This window comes from Ambystoma mexicanum, chromosome 9 (assembly GCF_040938575.1).
Source record: "Ambystoma mexicanum isolate Mex_15411 chromosome 9, UKY_AmexF1_1, whole genome shotgun sequence".
Lineage (NCBI taxonomy): Eukaryota > Metazoa > Chordata > Amphibia > Caudata > Ambystomatidae > Ambystoma > Ambystoma mexicanum.
This window is the reverse complement of record NC_090931.1, coordinates 1,178,635,141-1,178,655,423: the sequence shown is the minus strand read 5'-3', so window position 1 is coordinate 1,178,655,423 and position 20,283 is coordinate 1,178,635,141. Positions and strand designations below refer to the sequence as shown.

The 20,283-nt window shown below is 44.3% G+C and overlaps 1 protein-coding gene across 3 annotated transcripts in view; it reads right to left on the bottom strand.

Moving 5' to 3' along the window:
* The window catches only part of LRP1B (LDL receptor related protein 1B), a 4,835,697-nt gene that overhangs the window by 3,241,152 nt on the left and 1,574,262 nt on the right, over positions 1-20,283 (bottom strand). For all 3 annotated transcript variants that reach the window (XM_069616528.1, XM_069616527.1, XM_069616526.1), the window contains exon 5: positions 17,504-17,632. In XM_069616528.1, coding sequence (XP_069472629.1) covers positions 17,504-17,632 — 129 coding nt within the window. The remainder of the gene's footprint in view (positions 1-17,503; positions 17,633-20,283) is intronic.

Below are 20,283 nucleotides of genomic sequence, written 5' to 3'. Positions count from 1 at the left end.
GTGTCCTGTGGTTGCTGGATTTTAATGACAATCTTTGTTGTCATGTGACAAATATCTAGGATTATCGGAGTTTATTGTCTCATTTGGCAGTTTACTGTGCTATTGGCCACGGCTGCACTAATTTGTGTCTGGAGAGGGGGGATAGACGGGCATCTGGCAGCTCCTCAATCCATCAGTCATTCCTCTCCTGGTTTGAGACTTCATCCATCACCATTTTGAATGTCCAATCAGTTTTTACTTGCATTTTTGCATGTTTTAACTACACCATTTACTGGTTTTTACAGATTTTTTAATTTATTGTCCTCAACATTATTCGTGCACATGCATTTATAGAGGCAATTCCTAAGAAATGTTGAAAAGCAAGGCTAAGGAAGTCAAAATTGGCCTTTGGGAAGGAAAAAAAAATGTACAGGGAAATTAAAAAATATATCCCAATATCTGTTACATTCTTATTTACAAGAGATGGCAGGCAAGATAGAGGAGCATATCCTGGTAAATGAGAACCCAGGTAAGGTCCCTGTTGCCATTTACCCTCTGATGCTACAATTGGTAATACTAGTCAGTCTACATCTCATTCTCAATCAGTGGAAGGAGGATTGACCTAAGTGTTATTTGCAAGGCTGCTTCGCTTGGCACTGGTTCCAGGAGAGCAGAGGGCAGCACCATACGTGCATCTAGAGAGGGACCAAATGTTGTCTCCATAGTCGTTGCTATACTATTGCCATTGCCCTAAAACCCAGTAGTATCATTGGGCTGAATTATTGTCACAAAGCCCTCTATATCGAAGGAGCAGGGAGTACATTTGACTCGAGAGGTTTTGCTATCATACAACGGTACACCTGGTGATGGATGTTACATCTATGGAAGAGTTATTAGATATGAAATGAAGCCCTATTATAGACTCCAGTTTCTTTCAAACAATCCATTTTGGGCTCCTTAGCGATAATGGGTGATTCAATCAGGACATCAGGAACAGTCTCATGGAGATAAATTCACTATTGGGTTGACCCTCCAAAGATTCCTCGACCAAGACTAGCATTCTTATTCCCTGATTACCCGCTAATGGTAATGCAAATGACTCTTTACTTATGGGAAAGGATTTACTTTGTGTTAAATCAGATCTTACTGCCCGAATACAGTCCAATTAATTTCCAGTGAAGTGTCTTCTTCAAAGGGTAACCAAAAAGACTGTATCAGTGTTGAACACAGATAGACACTCAACCTTCCTCCTACGCTGGCTCCGCTAGTTGGCATAGCAATTGATATTCCAGAACTTCCACATGGCAATGATGAATCAACTGTCTCCTTGGTTAACAAAGTTAGTCATAGGGTGAATATGAAACTGATATGTCCTGCAATAAACCCCAAGAAATACTTATGGCAAGAAGGGTTTGCCAGGTGGGACAAACTTCAAAAATAGTAAGGGAGGAGTGCATTGTGGTTACATTTTTGAACCCCAGTCCCACTGCCTATCTAAAGAAATGTGATGTTATTAGTGATATCATCAGTGATTCCATTAGTGATGTCATCATTGAGGTCAAATTCTTAGCATAGTTAAGGTGTATTTTTTCAAACTATAATCCCTGTAATTCTCCCTTAACCAAGGCTTTTTTTCACTAAATTGCAAGGTTTTATTAGTATGTATTTTTCATATTAAATCTAATCACTTTGAAATCTCTCGTAAATAAAGATTGTTCACTGACTTTCAAGGGTTTTGTTATGCTATAGTTTTTTCGGGGGCCCACTATCCATGGTCTTTGGCCGTGTCCACTGTACTTGTTGCACCTATATGTTTATTTTTGGTCCACTGGCCAAGGCCATTGTCAAAGGCCTTTGGTCGTGGCCACTATACATGCACCAATATGTTTCTTCGGCCCACTAGCCATGGACTTTGGCCATGACCATTGTAGATGTTGCACCAATAGGTTTCTTCACGGTCCATTAGTCATGGCCTTTGGCCATGGGCAGTGGCAACGGCCACCAATAAGTTTCTTTTGGGCTATCTAGCCATGCCCTTTGGCAATGGCCACTGTACATGTTGCACCAACAGGTTTAATTGGGGACCACTAGCTATGGCCTTCTGTCATGGCCACTGTACATGCTGTACCAATAATTTTCATTTGAGCCCACTAGCCATGGCCTCCAGCCATAGCCAGTGACCATGATCAAACAAGTTGCATAGTTTATTTGGACCGCATTAGCTATGGTCTTCGGCCGTGGCCACTTCCCATGTCACACCATACATTTGTTATGAAACACCCATTGCACCCTGCCCAGTAGGTGTAGGCACTGCAGGTGATAAACCTTTTTTTACTAACTCCTTATTCCCATGATTATATCACATTAACAATAACAGAAATTCCTGCGATTTAGTGAAGTTTCGCAGAGTCCCACGACAACAGGAAATATTGCTCAGTAATTATAACATTTTCCACATCTTCACATGCACTCAACATGTGACCCCCTTCTTTTTTGAAGGCCCCTCACTCCAATGAACTACTTTTTCTGTCTGTTACCCTCTCGCATTACCGGCTATAACTCATTGATGCATGTGACACACATTTATTTCTTAGTGTGTCTTGTGGCATTGCTGCTGTATTCTTGTGAGATTCACATGGTCTTCCCCTGATAAACCAAATATTTTCTACCCGTAACTGGATCCCCAATCTACCGCCAAATCCACAACTTCTCATGGTGTATTCTTTCCCACTGCCAACCTCTAGCCTGATGTGATTGCTACTGCTATTGCGCTTGTAATTGCTATTGGCATTGGTATATAAATAGCACCTACGGCCAGGCCAACTAAGCTGTGTTGTTCAAAACAATCAGTTTTCCCCAAGGAGTGACTATATAAGCAGAAGGGGTTTGAGTCTCTTTCTGATGTCGAAAAAATTATTAGACTCGAAGGTCGAGTTCATTCCAAACTTTGATGGCATCTTTTTTCCTCCTTGAAATAGAGTTTTGAGTTCTTTTATTTGAGGCTTCTCACAGTAATATCATGGGAATCACTTGCATTGAGCAAATCGGCCAGGCGATCTAAGCGCTGTCATTCAAAACAATCAGTGTTCCTAAGGAATGGACTGCATAAACAGAAGAGAATGTTATTAGACTATGTAAGGTCATGGGGGCGTTCATTCGAAATTTTGATGACATACCTTTACCTCCTACAAATAGTGTTTTGAGTTCTTTCATTTGTGGCTTTTTGTGGTAATATCGCAGGAATTATAGACATGCAGCACAACAATTTGAGTGGCTTTTCATTTCTGAAGGGGCACCCAGTTCTTTGTAGCATATTTTGAAAACTACTGGATGGATTTACCCCAAACGAGTCAAGGAAATTAAGGCAATGATTTTTGCCCAAATTGTTTCTCATTTGGTCCAACTATGCCAAGCGGTTTTCAGGACTGTTCAAAAACTGATTTTTTTCTGTAATTGAAAATGAATGTGATGAGGCTGAAAACTGTGCTTTTATGTTTTCTTAATAACTATTGTTTTATTTTTTTAATTCAAACTATTCGTTTTCAACATGTTATATAGTAAACTACAACCAGTACATAATTACAATTCTCTGATAAGCCACCAAATATTGGCCAAGGCGCATCATCTCCAACTTTGTTGTCCCCTCAATTCCTCCCCCCAGTATAGGCGAGCACCACCATCTGACCCAAGCAATTCTCTAGAAGTCATGTGCTATTCAACTGGCCCACACATCAGTTCTCCTTCCATGGGCCACGGATCTCCCTTTATCTTTTCAGACAGGACATTCAAAGACCACTGCACCATCACTGCCAAAACACTATTCTATTCCTTCATTCATCATGTCCTTATTCATGTCATCAGCCCTTCAGGCGGCATACCCTTGGCCTTGAATATGCCCATTCAAACCTCTACGTCTGCACCCCTTCCACAGATAGGCGCTGTTAGTGATTAACTATTCCTTTTTTCTGAGAGCAACAATGCATTGCCAGACGGGCCTTCCCTGCTTACAAAAAAACATGGGCCAGGTGTGGGAGAACACTGTATTCCCCCAATACCCTCCAACCCAAACACTAAAAGTTGTGTTGATGCTCAGGGAATTATGTCCAGTTCCTTAATCCACCCATGCACTTCTCCCAGAACACCCAGACCCTCTCACACCCCACCACATGTGCCAATAATCTGCCTATGCACCACACTCATTCCATCAGAGAGGGCTTACCCCTGAGAACATTTTGGGAAGGAAACCGGTCATACTGCCACAGGTGCATCAACTTAATTATGTGCAGCTTGTTTTTGGCTGAAATCAAGACCTTATGTGCTCTATGACAAAGTTTGCGCATCAAAGGTGCATCCACATCCATTCCCAGGTCCCTCTGCCATTTCCTCTGAAGCCGCTCTGTGTCCCCCTTCCCTGCCTCAACCAACCCACCATACAGGGAGGAGATCAACCCCTTCATTTCTGTTTGTCCATGGTTTTCTCCACTGCTGCAAGCCACCTCTGTATTCTGTCCTTCCAGGCCTCCTGTGTAACTACTCTCTTTAATTGCAGATAGAAGAACACTAAAAGACCACCCACCCCCAATGCTTCTTCCAACTCCACTATAGAGATAAAATACCTGCCTCCACAGCTGCCCAATTCTCATTAAGTCTGCCTCAAACTAGCTCTGAAACCTATCTAGGTTTGTGAAATATTTTCTCACCCCCCGGCACCCACAGATCACTCAATGGAGAATGCCATGACATTACCTCCATTATTTTTGGCCCTTTCCGCCAGATATCCCCTAAATGGCCCCCATGATGGGGTGCTTCCTAATCCTCACCGGGATCCGGTTCCTCTGCACCCAGAGCCATTCCCCGACTGTGGCCTGCCAAAGATGGATATTATCCAGCCCTGCCCACTGGCACTTCGCTTTCTCTCTAAGTTGTGGGATCAAAATTCTGAGCTGCACAGCGCTATAATAAAGGAAGAAGTCAGGGAAACCCACCCGCCACTTTCCTTCGGCAGCACTAGGATATTGTACGCCACCCAGGCCTTCCTCCCCTTGCACACGAACTTGAGAAGACAACCCTTCATCTCCCAAAATGTTGACTCTGGTACCATAATAAGGAGCATCTGAAAGGGGCATAGAATTTGTGGGAGGAAATTCATTTTGATAGCGTTAAGTCTCCCGAGCCATGAAACTTCCCCTGTTTTTCCATGTCTATGTATAACTTCTGTATCAATGGCGGAAAGTACACCTCATACAGCCATTTATATCCCTGGTGTCCGTTATTCCCAGGTAATGCACTTGGTCCTCCCAAATCACCATACTCAAAGAGGCCAGCCATTGCCAGACTCGCTCCTCTATCAGGCCCAACGGGAACAAGAGGGATTTACCCTTATTGCTCTTGAGGCCAGAGAACATTCCATATTGTTCTATCAACTCCACCGCTGCCGGAATTGACGCTATGGGGTTCCCCCTGGGTAACAACATATCATCTGCGTATAATTCCAATGTGTACTCCACTAAACCCACTTCAATCCCCACCACTCATGGGTCGTCCCGCAGCTTCTGGGCTGGCTTTCCAGGGAGAGAGTGAACAAAAACAGAGGGCATCTCTGTTGCATCCCCCAACCCGAATCACCGGAATAGCCATCCGTTCGCTGCAACACGTGCCTTTGGACTAGAGTACAGCACCATATCGCCTTGCAGGAATCCGCTCGCTGGCCTAAGCTTGCATAGGACCACCCTCAGGAAGGCCCAGTCTACCCTGTCAAATAGCTTCTCAGCATCCACCGCCATGAGTTAGGACTACCTCCTTCCCCGCGGGCCTAGTCGATTAAATGCAAGGTTTTCTGCATTGCGTCTGTCCCTTGTTGTCCCCGTCTGAATGGACCATTCGCACCATGAGTTCGTCCAATCTTGAAGCTAACACCATTGTGAATATTTTCATGTCCAAAGGGAGATCGGGCGATATGACCCACAAAACTGGGGATCTCTGCCCTCCTTTGGTATCACTGATATAAGGGCCCTCAAAAATGAGTCCGGCACCCGGCCGGTTCCAAAGAATTATTAAACTTCACCATATGTGGGACCAATACATTCGCAAAAGATGTATAGAAACCCGGGGTATATCCATCTTCACCCGGGGCCTTTCCTATACATAACCGGGTGATAGGGGCGTCCATCCGCAAAAAAGCCTCCTCACTGGTCAATGTCAGAAGGGAAACAGCCCTCAGGTAAGCCTCCATATCTTCCCTATCTTGGGGCCCCATTCCCTCATACAATGCCTCATAGAAGGAAGCAATCTTCTACACAATCCTCACAGATGTCCCCTCCAATGTTTTCAGAAACTGGACCTTGCAGATTATCCTCCCCTTTGTAGTGGCAGCAGCTCAACCCTCTTAAATCACACATCCTCTATCCATTCTCCACCTTGTCAAAGGTTTTGACCCATTTTGAATCAATAGACTGGGTAGATGTGGGGATGAGCTGTCGCCGCCCATTATTCTATCCCAGAACAAACTAAATCAATAGACTGGGTGGATGTGGGGATGAGCTATCGCCGCCCACATTCACGCCAGAATAGGAGAACTGCGCAGTTGGCACGAGAACCACTCCAAAGATACAACCTTCTTGTGGGGGGTTCCACATCACTACTCTACTGTAAGGATGCCATGAAAACAATGTTAAGCTAGGGTCCTATGCTATCAAGCAAAAGACCACTCTATTGAAATGCAGTAATTCAAGACAACTCAAAAATGTATTCAGTACCGACAAATTCCCCAAGGCGGCGCTAGCGGTCTAAACTCTGACAGGGAAACTGTATTTAGGAGTTGGAAGAGGGGCAGGGACTTCAAAGCTTGTTGGTTAATTGAAAATCTTAGCCACCTGCTGTTCCCAGAGGCCAAGAGGCTGAGAACTCTTAACACCCCAGAGACTCACCACAGGAGGCAGGATATCACATGGTCCTTCTGAGTGAGAGGGAGGGGGTTTCCCCTTCAGCCTGGGGGAGAGAGACAATAGCCCCTTTCTGTTGAATGGGGTATGTTAATTTTGAGTGTTCCCTGTCAACAGCCCTCTGCCAGCAAGGAGAGACATGTGATCATTGACCCACCCAGACTTCTGGAGATGGACCCAAACACTTTGGGGAGTTGAATTGCAACAAATATATATTTTATAGAAACTCTGATAACTTATTGTAACCAAATGACAGGAATGTACAACTTTGAGAGTCTCAGTTTGAAAAATGCCCTCACGATTTGAGTCCAAACTCCAATTTGTTCCATGTTGTGGGGCAAAACCCCGCTAATTATGAATTTTGTAGACAATGTGTTTAAGCTCGAGACATGGAAAGTTACTGGGATATATGTGGAAGGGAAATGTACCTTTGTATAATTTCGGATGAAAATCCCATATTGCACAACCCACTAAAATCGAAAATAAGTTGCCATTTTTGAATGAAACACCAGAGGCGGAACAGAGACTACATTAAGCAAGGTGTAATATGTACATGTGATGTCAACCACTTGTGTACCTGGGAAATGTCTATTTGAATCAAATATAGATTTGTGGGCAAATTGACCAGGGGAGGATCCTATGAGCCATAAACAGACCTCAGCATGATGACAATCCATTTCCTTCCCCCAATCATGGGAGAGGGGAGAATTGGGCCAATGACAAGTAGAGATGGGCAGGCTCAGTTATGCCAGGCACACACCCACTTCCAAAACACATAAAAAGAGACTGCTGGGACAAGTAGAGACATTCAATTCCATTTTCTGCGGGACGCTCTGCCGGGAGACTCCAGACTTCACATCCATCAATCTCCAAAGACCAGAACTTTACTTCAGAACTTAAAGCAAGGGCCTAAACCCACAAACTGAGAACTTTTCTCAGCAGGCCTCAGCATCCTTAAAATCATCTGCAAACTATTCCACAGCCGAGCGAGCTGTTTGAATTCTGTGCCAAGAACTTTTGCCGGAACCGCAGAACAGACCGCTGTGAGCAGAACCAGAGATCCGGATCGCTGTGAGCAGAACCGGTGCCTGATTGACCCGCCGAGCAGACAGATCCGCCGCCAGACGTGTTGACCAGATCCGTGACGAGGCCTAGTTCAAATTTATATTGTGAGTACCTAGCAGAACTGTGCAGAACCAATCTCTTAGTTAAAATATTGTAATCCAAACTATTTTAACCTAATTAGAACAGCCTCCTAGAAATTGTGTCATCTGTCATTTGTAAAGCTGCACAACTGTCACCTGTCAATTCTGCATCTGCAAGCTGTCACCTGTCATTTGAGTTTTACTTTAAATCCGAAAATTTACCTTTATTAAATCGTCCGTATCTCTGGAACCGTTTGTCCTAGGAACGAGATTTAAGTTTCCTCTGAAAGCTTAGAATCTAAGCTTTCCAACAGACCTAGAACCGACTCATTATACTTTTACCGCAGTCACGATTCACGCACTCGCAAAATTTACCGCGATTTGCGATTTGGCTCAATTTCTCCACTTGTCAAAAAAGCAGCTCCATTCTTTCCTTTGTTAAAATCTGTTTGCAACCTGGTAATAACTCACAGAGCATTGCTAAAGTGAGCCTGAACTAATACCAACAAGCATCTCCCACTCACCCTGAATCTCTAGAGGGAATTAAAATCAGTTAGCACATTTTCCCATCCATTGCCATCACATTTAAAAGCATTTTGGGCCTGTGTTTCAAACCTCTACCTGTTTTCCTCTAAGCTTGCTGGGGGGGAACTGCATTTCGTATTGCATTTTGTTGGGATTCTTGAAGACTGTGTGCTCTCCTTCCATTTCTTACATTGCATAGGGGGGGAGTGAATTGTCAAGGAAAAGTGATTACATTGTCTTTTGTTGAAGCCATATCAAGTTATATTCTGTACTGCATTTCAATCATCATTGTGTTTCCTTGAACCACATAAAGCATTCTTTCCCATCTTATTCTTCTGTTCCTATTCATAAGTTACCTCTTGCTGATTACTGCTCATATTCACAAGTGTAATATCCATTATCAATTTATTTATAGAAGTGTGATATATATATGATATATATATATATATATATATATATATATATATATATATATATATATATACATATATATATATATATATATTGTTTAAATGTTCAAATAAACCTTTTAATTTGCAAAACAAACCTACTTCTTGGCTCAGTGGGGTCAGGGGGATTCTAAGAGGGGGGTGTTATACAAGGGTTGTCATCCAGAGAACTGAACTGGACATAAAAATACATCAATAAGGGTTTTCCTCAGCATCCCAGACTAGGCATTGACTTAGCTGTAGTGTTGATTGTGATCCGATGAGCTGATTGGGTCTATCTCAGAGCCCAGAGCCACCTCCCACAGCTCCCTCATGAGGCAGCAAGTGCAAGGGAACACCTCTCTCCTGAGGTTGAATGAAAAACCACACATCCCACAATTCTTGATAGTCCAACACCTCCTGCATACCCTCTCCATCTCCCACCGAGGCTTCCGCACCTGACTGGCTCAGAGCCCGCCTGCCCTAGTCAATATCCACCCACAGATTAAGCCCCCCCCAAAATAGGGTGTCCTGTACCTTCTCAGGTTGGGGACGTACATTGTTGTGAAGGTGATTCTCACACCTTTAATAAGTCTCGCCACCACCAGTGCCCTCCCATTCACACCCATCCACACCATCTCCTCCACCATCCTAAATCACTTATGCAATACAATCCCTACCCCACCTTTCCTGGTGTCTCCCGACCCACAGTATGCCTGTCCAATTAGCCTGCAGGACACAATTCTTTCCTCCCCATGGGAAACCCGTATCTCGTGAAAAAAAACCACATCCATCTCCATCCTCCGAAACTCTCTAGCCACGAAGGAGCATTTAGTAGATGAGTTGGAATTGTATGATCGGACTGAAAAAAAAGGTCAGACAGTACAAAAAGTCTGAAAAATGCTACCATCAAAGGTTCGAACACCAAAAGTTCGAACCTTTGGTGATAGCATTGTAGGTAAGTATTAAAAAAAAAAAAGACTGCAGGGCTGCGGGGGTGTCCCTCGCAACACCTGGCTCACTATACTGTGTGGTATAGTGAGCAGGGTGTTGCGGGGGAGACCCCCGCTGCACACCTGAAAAAAAAACAGGGGCTGCGGGGGTGTCCTCCGCAAAACCTCGCTCACTATACTGTGTGTTATAGTGAGCAGGAGTTGCAGGGGACACCCCCGCAGCACCCAAAAAAAAAAAAGAAAAAAAGAAAAGGACCCTGCACCATTGGTTCCAGATCACGGAAGTAAGAGGGAACTGGCACCACAGGGAGACAGACATAAAAGAGATGTAAGTAGGATAGGGGTATGTTGGGGGTGTGGGTGGGGTGTGTTAAGGGTGTGGGTTGGGGTGTGTTGTGGGGGTGTTGTGGGTGCTGGTGGGGATGTGGGTTTGTAGATGCGTGTTTGGATGGGAAATGTGCAAACCTTTTGTGGTTCGCACATTTCTCATGCAAACTTTTCCATCACAGACTTTTCCTCGACGGAAAGTCATGCAGATCCGGTGACGTTGATTCCTTCCATATGTCCCCTATCTATGCTCTCATCCCTCAAATCTCTTCCAGTAGAGAGGCAAAATCCCTTTTTGTGGACATTGGGTATTCTCCCCTCCGCCATAATATATCTGGTGGGCTCACACTCATGGAGCCGCCTCTGCAAGAACTCAAATCATCCCAGCCTATGGAGGAAGGGAGACCCCACTCTGGGTAGCCCAGCCACCTCCCACCCAGAACCTGCAAATATTAGAATCCAGGTACTGTGACTCCTCAAGGTCTCCTGGAGGCTTTCATGTAACTGTAATTCGAGCAATAAACAGCAGTCTCCAAAGGTACCAGTTCCAACCAGTAGGGCCCTTCCCCATTAAGAGTGAACTCAGTTCCCTTGCATGTCCAGCATGGCCATGCTGTGATGACCCGCACCATTATTAGTATTGCGCTTCACGCTGGGGCTCCTGCCCCAGGAAAACCCCTCAAAGTGGTCGTATTGTGCAATGCTCCACATCGAACTCCATCCCAACTCTGTTTTTCCACCAATGGGGTCCCAGCTACACTGCAATTGCAGGACTGGGAACCCCCCTGTGTGTGGAATCAGTGTCCCTTTCATGCTGCCTCATTCCACCAAGCCCTCTACTAAGTCCACAGTGCTGGGTGGGCACACGCCCCTAGCCGATGCCAGGGGGCCACACACCCCAGCTACAGGCCCAGGCCCACGGCCACTTCACTCAAGCAGTACTGGCATATGTGCCTTATCCCTCCACTCCAAGTTCCTGTTGCCCCAAGTGCCATTTATACACCAGCACGCACCAGCTCCCAGGGCCCACTCACTCAATTGCTAAGCCCCACAGTGGGCTGTCACCTAACTATGGCACCTACACTTTTGGCCCGGAGTTCCTGGTCCTGGTGTGCAGCACTGTGGCTCCTCCTAGCAGCTCTGTCTGCTCTCAAGGGGCCGAGCTGTCTAGCAGGCACCCTCACACCCTGTCGAGAATCCCCCGCCACACACAGTCTACAAATATAGGCTTCTGGGCCTCCTTTCATGGTGTGCCTCTAGCTCTCAGAACTAGGCAGCTCTCCGTCTCCAGAGGGACGCTGCCGCCTAGGGGCACTTTGTTGGTAGGTAAAGACTATAGCACAGGAGAATTTCCTATTGAATAACTATGATTCCCCTGGGCCACCTATACGCCCAGGATGTTTGGACACTACACAGTACCAGAACCGACTGCCATGGGGGTCAAGAGTGGGGGGTCTGTCTACTGGGACACCCGTTGGTCCGGGAGCTATGTGCTTAAGCTACCAGGATATGTGTGCCTCCTGAAGTCTCCATAACATTTGTTTAGATACAAATTATTCTCAACATGTCACTAAAAACATATGCAGTGGTCTAAACACAAGGATGTACTGGGCCTAGCATGTACTTGCCATTCAGTTAAACTTAATCACCTAACAAAGACAGTCCTTTACAATTATAAAGTTGCAAACATAGATTATGATTACTTCATTAGACTGTGTGCTTCTGTATTTCTAAGGAAGTGAATACACTTGAACAAATGTTCTAACAAAGGCTGAAAGAAAATATGTATCTACATAGAAGCATTCCGGTGAAGTCTGGCATTGAAAATGAAGGCAGTCACTTTCATCTTATTTACAAAATATGGATTCTGTAAGTGTGTAAAAGCATGAGTCTGACTCATTTATGGTGTGCTTGTTGGCAAAGACTTTTCTTATAAAACTAAAGAAAAGGAAAAAAAAAGATTGTGCCCTATTTCTATGAGGGGTTGTCCTACCTCAACAAAAACACAAAGGGATCTGTCAGGATGTCTTGTAAAATAACATGTACACAGATCTGTGCCCAAACCAGTTTCTGCCCCTTAAGCTGAACTTTGAAAAACTGGGAGTCTTCTTGATCCAGAAGGAGGCTCCTCTTGTTCCAGCTAAAGTCCTTTAAAGTTCAGTTTGTGGTGTGAAAATACAATGAGTAACTTTTTAAATACAGGTCCAAAGTAACACATTCCCAAATCTAGTTTTAAGTCTGGTTCACTCTCCCAACAGACATAACTGGGAACTCTGCAACTCGAAGAATTAGCTGTTATAACTGCTCCTGTCTGTTTGTATACTGCATGCTTATTGTCATTCTGAATTTAGATGGTCATTGCTGCTGCTGCCATTAGCATTATTGCCTCCTGTTCAGTGCACTTAAGCCCACACTGGGTCTTTTAAACCTAGAAGGACCCTGCTGCTATGTATCTCGCTTGACAATTCATTGCCATCTGAAAGCCATATTTCGCCTATTTGCACTTTAACTTGCCTTAGGTATGCTCTACGTGCGTCTATGCTGTTATTGCCCACGCTGCCACGTAACTAGATCCTACTAAGGGATTAGTGACATTTCCCTGCTGGCATGCTTCTATAATCCTGCCTATGACATACCTCTGTATTATATTCCAGCCTATGACTCTGACTCCTGTTATCATAATATGATTGCCTGTTTGACTGTGTCTGACACGCTGCGCCACATGCTCTAGCTGCCTCACCCGTATCTAAGCCTCTATAATACTGAAACCCTCTCCTGTAAACCAGCCTATGCTCATCGCCCAGTCACATTAGCGCACTATTGTCCTGTACCCTTACTAGGCCTCACCACTCGATATAATTGTATTGCCCCTGCCACAGAGTTATCTTAACACCGTGGATATGCTGCTCCTGTCCCCGGCAGGCATTCTCCTATCCATCCTAGTTTTAGCTAAGGCCCATTGAGTAACGCCCATCCGACCTACTTGCACCCCTTGCCCCTGGGTAAGGTGCGCCATACAAATAAATAAATAAACAAACAAACAAACAAACATCTCTTGCGCATACTCTACCATAATGCATCACAGCACATCACCACTACCCAACCCCTGCACAGACACACTCTCTCCTAACCCTTACCTTAACGATCCCACACTGTGGCTCAAACACTTCGCAACCAAGCCCCCTCCTAACCAACCATGCACACTGCCACTCAGGAATGCTAGACTCAGATCCAGACTGCCTCGTATACCCTGTGCCCAACGCCATCATACCAACACCCCCTGTGCCTCCACTCAGACCTCACCTAAACCGCTCACGACCTCACCTAAAGAACTCAAAGGTGCTCTTATCAATGCCAGATCCCTTACTGCTCACACCCTAGATATCTCTGACCTCATCACTACCCAGAACCTCGATTTCATTGCTATCACAGAAACATGGCTACATGCTGCTTCTGGCCCGCTCCTATCCCTCGCTATTCCTGACGGATATTCTATCCTCAGAAATTACCGCTTATCCAACCTATCCAAAGGTGGTGGCGTCGCCTTTATACATAGGGACAATATCAACATGAGACCGATCCCCAACACTCACTGTAGATCAGCTGAATCTCTATCAGTGAAACTCTCACTCTCACCCACCAATACAGCATCACTTCACCTTATTTACAGACCACCCGGTCCCCTCTCCTCCTTTGCAGAAGACATTACGACCATCCTATCCAACAATACTAAGCCAAGCTCACAAGTGTTGCTGCTAGGGGACCTGAATCTGGGACTGTCTGACCCAAAGGATCTTATGGCCACAGAAATTGCAAGCATTGTGTCTAACCTTGAACCCACACACAACAAAGGTAGAACGCTTGACTGGATCGTAGACCTGAATTGTAATACTACAATAAGCTCTAACTCAGCCTGTGCCTGGTCCGACCACCATGCCATTACTTTCCAGCTACCAGCCACCTCTCCCAGCTCTAAACCTACTATAGCCCCTTCTATTCCCACTAGGAATAAATAGGACATCACTAGGGACAAGCTACTCCCGCTCAACCTACCTATTTTAAACAACTGCGCCACAGCATACAATGACCCTATGGTCTTAGTGGACTTGTTCAACCAAACTCTGCTTAAAGCTATTGACACCATAGCCCCACTTAAACTCAGGAAACCTAAACAACGAGCTCACCTGAACTCGTGGTTCACTCCACACCTCAGAGCCCTGCGCAAAGAAAAACGTAAGGCGGAATCACTCTGGAAAAGTCTCCCTTGTGCCTCTAACAAAGATAACCTCTTCATCACATCCCTTAATTACAAGGAAGCGATTATACAGGCAAAAACAGAAACTTACAACCTGCGTATCTCGCAAGCTGAATCCAATACGAAGGAGCTATTCAAAATTCTCAAAGAATTAGAATCCCCTTCACCTATACCAGATACCTGCAACAAAGATAGCACCTGGTGCAATAGTATCCAAAATGCTCTCCTCTCTAAAATAACCACCCTACAAGTCAAAATCAATGCCAAACAAAACTCTCTCCTCTCCAAACCACTTGCACCTCAAACGTCCACCACTTTCTCCCAGCCTCCATTCAGCTTTCATCCTCTTACTATCCCGGAGGTTGAAAAAATAATCAGTAATCTCAAACCTTCCAACTGCCAAGGGGACTCCTGTCTTGCATCTATCATCAAGGAATCCGCACACGACCTTGCTCCCTTCATTACCACATTCATCAACTCTTCATTTCAATCCGGAACTGTTCCCAACAATCTGAAGGACGCATGGGTCATCCCACTGCTGAAGAAACCCACACTTGATCCATCTATACCGACCAACTTCAGACCGATCACCACGGTCCAGTTCCTCCTAAAAATCTTAGATAGAGCGGCCTACCTCCAGATACAGAAGTATCTGGAGACAAACAACTTACTTGGCACAAGACAATCTGGTTTCAGACCCAGGCACGGGACAGAAACAGCTCTATTAGATCTGAAAACTCAAATAGAGGACTTAAAAGATAATGGCAAACTAGCCCTACTACTACTCCTGGACCTCTCTGCAGCCTTCGATCTGGTCAATCACCAGATCCTATGCCAACACCTGAAATCGGCTGCCCATTTTTCAGAAAACGCCACTAACTGGATCAGATCCTTCCTGGACAATAGACTAATGAGAGTATTCTCACCCACTGCATCTGCGACCCCATCGCCGGTCTCATGCGGAGTCCCTCAAGGGTTGTGCGTATCACTTACGCTTTACAATGTTTTCACCAAACCATTGTTTGATGTGCTTGACTATCTGGGTGTCACCTAAATATAACTTCCTTGTATCAACAGTGAGGGGTGCAAAAGTCTCCTCCTCTTGTTTCTTCTTCCAACTCAAAACTGTAGCGCCAGGTTTGGTGCACTAGCCTGCCAGATTTGACTACAGAACTCACTTCCAGAAGATGTCTCTTTCTTTTTCCCACAGGTCTCAGATCCCTCTGGGTTGTTTTTGGGATCTCCATGACTTGGTTTTCAACTCCTTTCACTTCTGAGTGGGTCCCAGACCCCTTTGCATACACTCGGCCTCTCCCTGACTTGCACTGGGCCTCAGCTCCTGGACTATATTGTTTCTTCACTCTTGTATGGGCCCTTGACATGTGTGCTCTGCTTTTGTCCTCACCATCCTTCATAGGGGTGGCAGACCCTGGTGTGTTCATCAGTGGTTCTCTGACCCAGATTTACTTAATGTCCAATTGAACAGACCTGGTGTACACTGCCAGGTAATGTTACACATAGGATATGCACGCTGTTCATTTCAATCTCTCTCTACATGATTTTCCCAGAGTCTCAGACCCCCTTATCCTAGCTTTGTCTTTGTATATCTTTTGGATCCCTGACCCATTTACTTTGTCTTTTCCCATGTGGTTCACTTGGATCCCAGAAACGTTTGTATTGGATTTTCAGGATACTTGGTTTACTCTCCTGACAAGTGTCTACTGATGAGGCATATGTTTCTTTCTTTATATTTGTCTTAGGATCCTTGACCCATATACTATCAGCTTCAGTTCGTAATAGGTCCCCTATCCTCCTTAGGCTCCCCTTGTTTGCTCATCAGCTGCTCTGATGGACCCAGGCAGCACCCATACCTTGTTTTCCGATTCAAGCTGTGTGGCATCCCACTCAGGCTTCAACAACTCTCTGGGTGAGGTTCCAATCCTTCTCCCTCTGCTCCCGCTGTGGTCTGCATCCCGCTTCAGCTTTGGCGGGTTGGACTGCACAGTGTTCCCTGGAGGCGACATAGGCCTGTTGCCTTCTCCAAAGGCATACTGACTCTCTGTCCAACCACAAAGAGAGTCCACATTCAAGCCTGTGTCTCTGCGGCATCTAACAACTCGGCCAAACTCTTCAAAATCTGCAAGGTGCTTGCCAACCCTCCGCAGTCTCTACCCATCCTCTTGCCTCTCAGGCTCTCTGCAATGACCTTGCCTCACACTTTATCTCAAAAACCAAGGACATCTCTCCTCCCCTCCCCTTCCTATCCCCCCTCAGTCTCTGCTTGCTAACCCCCCTTTAACCACCCCGCTCACTCCTTCTCTTCCTTTCCTCTCTTCTCCCCTGATGAGGTCACTAGACAAGTCCGATCTATGAAAACCTCGTCAAAACAGGTTCATCTCTGTTCCTCTAAAACCATCAAGGACCACATTGACACCCTCGCCATTGCTGATTTTTGCAACCATTCCTTTGCCTCATGATCCTTCCCCTCCCCTCTGAAACACTCCCTTGTACATCCTCAAAAATACTAAGCTCTACAAATCTTGTTCTTGTGTAGTGAAAAAAGAGGGCTGTGTGCACCATTTTGATTGCTGGCACTTGGAATGCCATCTTCACAAGAATATGCCGATGTCTGCTTGAGGGTGAAACCCAATGGCATTCGTTCATAGGATTATTAGCCATGTTGTGTGAGATTCCCTGCCATTTTAAACAAGTACATCATGAATATTCTTCGAATATACAAATATTACATTTAAAAAAAATGTATTTGGTTGACTGAGTTAATCAACCTTTCAAATTCATTACAAAACCATATCAATGCATTCATTACAATATGTAATACATAAATACACATGTTTAAAACAATTAATTTAAATAAGAAAAAATGTAAAATATAATCTAAAGTCTTTTTCATTTGTTTTCATTTACAGCATGTAAATGATCGATTACTCACCATTTTTGGCCTTGCATGATTTGTTATCAGACTGCAAGATATAACCTTCCGCGCAGCGGCAGGCATAAGACCCAACTGAATTTATGCATGTTTGACTACACGTCCCAAACATAGCACATTCATCTGAATCTAAAAAAAAAGAAAAACACGTCAGCAATTACTTGCATGCAGATACAACCCGTTTACATAAAGCTGTAACCCGTAGGAATTCGCTTATGAAATGCAGCTTCTAAATAAAGAAAGGTATTCTTTTAAGAAATGAAGGCATGCTTCCTTCACAGATTATAGTGACTACTGTTGAGGCAATTGACGTTTAGGAACAACACAAGTGAAAACACTTTAACATGTAGTGTAGACGGATCTAGGTTTTATCACATGAAATGTTTTGTTTTGGAGTGAAATGATTAGATTTAATTGGAGAATCACACATAGCAGAAGTTCGGAATCCATGTTTTAGATCTAAGAAATATTCAGATATTGCTTGAATGGAAGACGCGTTTGCAACATGACGAAATGAAAAGAAGTTTGCAACGGAGCATCAGAACAACCAGAGCAAAGAAATGAGGGTAGTGCCATTGTAATGCCAGAGTTCTATAAGTGTCATTAATGCACCACGTTCGAGTAATCTATTAGATACCAATGATGGAATGTACTGTTTTGACAAATAAATCATGCAATCCCTTGTCAATGTGAGAGCTACTATAGGAATATATCTCTATTCCCTAATGATTTTGCCAGACATGGTCGCTAAGGACCTATGTTATAAATACTACTTCTTTTGCTCCATGAACTATCCCATTCCCAGTCCTCTGTGTCTCATTAATCAGATGAATGATCCTATTTAGTGGGCTCTCTGTTGATTGTTATCCAGGCATACACTATATAAATCCCACATGTTCATATACACACATATATATCTATACATTAGGTGACCAAAACAAACTTGGTTAAGAGAAGTGATCAGATTTGACACAAAAAAACCCTGAAATTCAGCAACCACATTTTGAGCAAGTCCACCTTAACTATGCATCCTGTGTTTCACTCCCTGTGATAAGTTGATAAGTCCTACAAATTAATTCTCTGTAATCATTCCGCACTTCTCTATCAATGTATTGTTCAATGTCATTTTATTATTAAGTGTAATAAAATAAAATATGTTTCAAAAGAGGTCAACACAAATATTCTAACTTACTTCAGTAATTTTAAATGTGATGTATTTATTGATCTCATCTGTGATGTCAATTATGATGTCACCATTGTTATCATCTGTGATGTCATCATTGTGGTCATGCACTGCGCAACAGGGAGCACCTAGTTAAGGTGAACTTGCTCTGAATGTGATTGCTGAATTTCAGGGGTTTTGTTGCGCTAAATCTGATCACCATAACTCTCTAAACCACGGTTTTTCACTGAATGTCAACACTTTTGTTTATATGTATTTTGGACATTAAATTTGATCACCTTAACTATCTCCTAACTAAAAATGTTTCACTGAATTTCAAGGATTTTGTTATAATATAGTTTCTTGAGGGCCCACCATGGCCAGTGGCCAAGGCATTTGGACGTGTTAACTTACATGTTACACTAATATGTTTATTCTAGCCCACTAGCCATGGCCCTTCGACCGTGAACAGTGTACCTGCTGTACCAATAGGTCCCTTTGTGGCCAACTTGCCATGGCCCTTTGCGACTGTACATGTTGCACCAATAGGTTTCTTTGGGGCCCGCTACCCATGGCCTTTGGCCATGGCCTATGCACATGTTGCACCAATAGTTATTTTTGGGGCCCACTAACCATGGCCTTTGGCCATGGCATTCAGCCATGGAAACTGTAAAAGTTACACCAATGTGTTTCTTCTGAGCATGCTAGCCATTACCTTCGGCCGTGGACACAGTACATGCTGCACCAATAGGTCTCTTTGAGGGCCACTTGCCATGGCACTTGGCAACTGTACATGTTGCACCAATAGGTTTCCTCGGACCAACTAGCCATGGCCTTCGGCCGTGGCTACTGTACATATTGCTCCAATAGTTTGGGGCCCTTTAGCCATGGCCTTTGGCCATGGCATCTGTACATTTATTTACTTGATTTATTTATTTGGATTTATAAAGCACCAGCGGCTTAAGGGCTTACAGGATACTTAGATGAATGCCAATTTACATAGTGAGCTAACAGTATAACCATTTACATAGTCAGCTACGGTATAACAGCAGATTGTATAAAGGGTTACACTATATCGTACAATGGTGTGATAAAGACGTAGCGGTGCAGGAATGTAAACATTTGGCTGGGGGGGCTAACGGAAATGTTGTGTTTTAAGAGCCTTGTAGAATGATGTGAGGGATGTCTCTTTCCTGATGGTGGGCGGTAGCACGTTCCAGTTCTTAGGAGCTAGTACGGCAAAGCTGGAGCCTCCTGCTTTGTGTCTTCTGAAGACAGGGACTGCAAGCTCGCTGCAGTGTTGGATTTGCTTGGGTCTGTTTGAGGAGGCTTGGTGAATAGCTTCTGATAGGTAGGGAGGGACTGTTTTAGATAGACAGGAGTGTGTGATGTAGCGTGTTTTAAAGAGAATGCGCTCTACATGTTGCACCAATAGATTTCTTTGGGGCCCATTAAACATGACATTTGGCACAGATACTCAATTGCCCTGTGCCTAGGAGATGTGATCACTGCAAGCATAACATTGTTTTTTTTTTTCACATGCTATGGTTGTTGACAAACTGCACTTTTTCTCTATGGGGAAATGAATGGGTTGAAAACGGTCTTGTTTTGTTTTCTT